The sequence below is a fragment of the Aplysia californica genome, unplaced genomic scaffold (assembly GCF_000002075.1).
Source record: "Aplysia californica isolate F4 #8 unplaced genomic scaffold, AplCal3.0 scaffold00203, whole genome shotgun sequence".
Classification (NCBI taxonomy): domain Eukaryota; kingdom Metazoa; phylum Mollusca; class Gastropoda; order Aplysiida; family Aplysiidae; genus Aplysia; species Aplysia californica.
Genome location: NW_004797473.1, coordinates 848,247 through 850,705, shown reverse-complemented (window position 1 = coordinate 850,705; position 2,459 = coordinate 848,247). Strand labels below are relative to the sequence as shown.

The 2,459-nt window shown below is 40.1% G+C and overlaps 1 protein-coding gene across 1 annotated transcript in view; it reads right to left on the bottom strand.

Moving 5' to 3' along the window:
* Positions 1-612: 612 nt before the first annotated feature.
* LOC101863270 (multidrug resistance-associated protein 4) overlaps positions 613-2,459 on the bottom strand; it is a gene marked incomplete in the record, with an annotated part of 36,479 nt that continues 34,632 nt past the window's right edge. Inside the window, 1 exon segment of the mRNA XM_005099144.3 lies at positions 613-1,448. Within this exon segment, the coding sequence (XP_005099201.2) occupies positions 929-1,448 (520 nt within the window).

Below are 2,459 nucleotides of genomic sequence, written 5' to 3'. Positions count from 1 at the left end.
TAGATCTTGTTAGCTCAAGTGTTTCACAGCATCTCTCTTCTCTCTTTGTTATGTACCATTTTTTTGTTCTGATAAAAGTTTTTTTCTTCAAATTTGGAAAACTACAGAATCAGCAGAATAAAGTCGAAATTGCCCAGAAAGGTTTGTTTTGGCAGAACTCACAAACTTTTAAAATCCACCCTAGTAAAAGCCACGGTTTAAAAATTACAAAAGAAAAAAAACAAAAAAACAATGCTGGCAGCGATAATAGCCAGGGATAGGTGATAACTGGCGATGAGAAAAAACAAATACCTGGAACTTTTTGGACTTTTACGAGTACTTCATGTCCTTGACGTTATTACCGTTAAGACCTTCTACACCCTAGTCAGACCAGTAGTTGCTGGGATCAGGTGGAAAAGATTACAAACGTTGCAACCCTCAGGCTAAAAATAATAAATTCTCAGCCAGCTGTTCAAATGTCCTGGGCCCAAAGTTTGGACAGTTTCGTTTTTATCCCAGTTTCTTTACCTGAGGTATTGGTTGCACCTGCTTGAAAAATATTTGGTCGAAATTCAAATTCTAAATTTGGAAACAAAAAAAGCAAGAGAAGATACATAATGTTGGTACTATTGTTAAAAGAATAAAAGAGTTTTCTCCCTTTCTTTCTTCAACAGAAGTCGAGATATTTGCCATAGAAAAATTAACAAGAAGATGGCTGCCAAAGCAAAGCTTGAGATTCCTTGGAAAAAAAATATTTATATTTTTTTGTTGAAAACTTTGCCTTTCCTTTTGGGCTCAGAACAGTAGAACAGTATGATGACGAAACGCAGAAAAAAAAGGGGGGGGGGGGGATCTGATTTACTAGATTCTGGCACTCATTTGCCCATATATAAAATACCAGGGAATCTTCTCCTACCAACTGCACGTCTGTCTAACGCTCACGTCTCATTCATACGTCTAAAGAACCACCCCCGTGACCTTTGCTGTCTGACACTTGACCCCGATCCCCAGACCTGAGCAATACGTCACTTTCATCAATATCATCCTCCTCCTCTTCCTCCTCCTCGTCAACGCCATCATCTTTGCCCCGAGACTTTTGGGCAGAGTCTTTCACGGCAGCCGAGCCTTTACCCGCAGTCTTCGCGCTGGAGGAAGACGCCGAACCCGAGGCAGGAAGTAAAGACGCTCTCTCCGACTCTGCCGTCGACCTCTCAGATGCGTCTTGACCCTTGTCATCATCCGCCGCGACCTTGACCCTCCTCTCGTCTCCCGTGGCGTCAGAAGCATTGTCGTCGTCATCGTCCATCGTTCTGAGACTGGTCTCGATGTCGGAGATGTCGTAGGTCGCGGCAAGGTCGTTGCTGTTCAGACTGGATGGCACGTCGTTCAAGGTGCTGTCGCTGCGTGGGTCGTCCTTCGGCCGCAGCGTGCCAGGCTTGACGCCATTTGCCACGCGAGGAGAGTTAGCTCTGGGGGAGAAAAGAACGAAAAATGAGGCATATTTGTACATTTATATTCCACCAGCAATAACAAAATGACTACAATATATCAAGACACACAAGATTGACGCACAAATGGTCGCTTTTTTTAAGCACAAGGGGGCTATCCTGAAAAATGCTGTTTTGACAAAATCGAAGGTAAAGTTTTTGGACCCTTGTACAGTTTTTTTTTAAAGACAAGGAGAGTTTTCTCTAACCAAACAAATATTCACACCAATGAAACCAAACTCCTCTTATTGGCAGGGCAATGCCCACTTTTGGGGTAGTTCAAGATTTCTGGAAACCCCCTGAAATCTGGGTTAGCCTTTTTGTCCTTAAAAGCGACCATTTGTCCATTCATATACCACCAGCAATAACAAAATAATATTTTTGACAGTTCAGCTGAAAGTTCCGATTTGGGTCAAAATGATCAATTTTGAGATGTGGGCATTCTTGGATTCTTCAGCCTCTCTTACAACTATTACATCACATAAGAACCCCCTAAACCTTTACTTTATCACATACAGGCATTTTAGTCATCATTAAAATCTTTCCAAAGTCCCTCTTTTTTTCCCCCTTTTTTCGTCTGTTTTCTTAAAATGCCGTTTTTTCAACATGCTTTTTAAAATAACTCCGTCATTTTTCATCTAATCTTCATGAAATGTTCCGACGTAACATTCCAAAATCGTCTGTTGAATTTACGATATACGTAGTTGATTTTTGTTAGTGGTGTCTGGAGTATGAAATTTTGCTGATTTTTTCCAACCCTGAATACTGCTTCAAGAGAAAAATTCATTAAATAGTTTCTAATTTGTGAAGGAAAAATACAACCCACCCATTAGTAGAGCTATCGTTTCTTAGTATGTATGCAAAATAATAAGCTATTTTCACTGAAAATAAGTAACATTTTCATTTTAAAAGACACATCAACAATATCCAATTTGGCTACCATCTCCATGGCAACAACTTTTTTAAAGAAAGTTTTTTTTTGTATATTTAAAG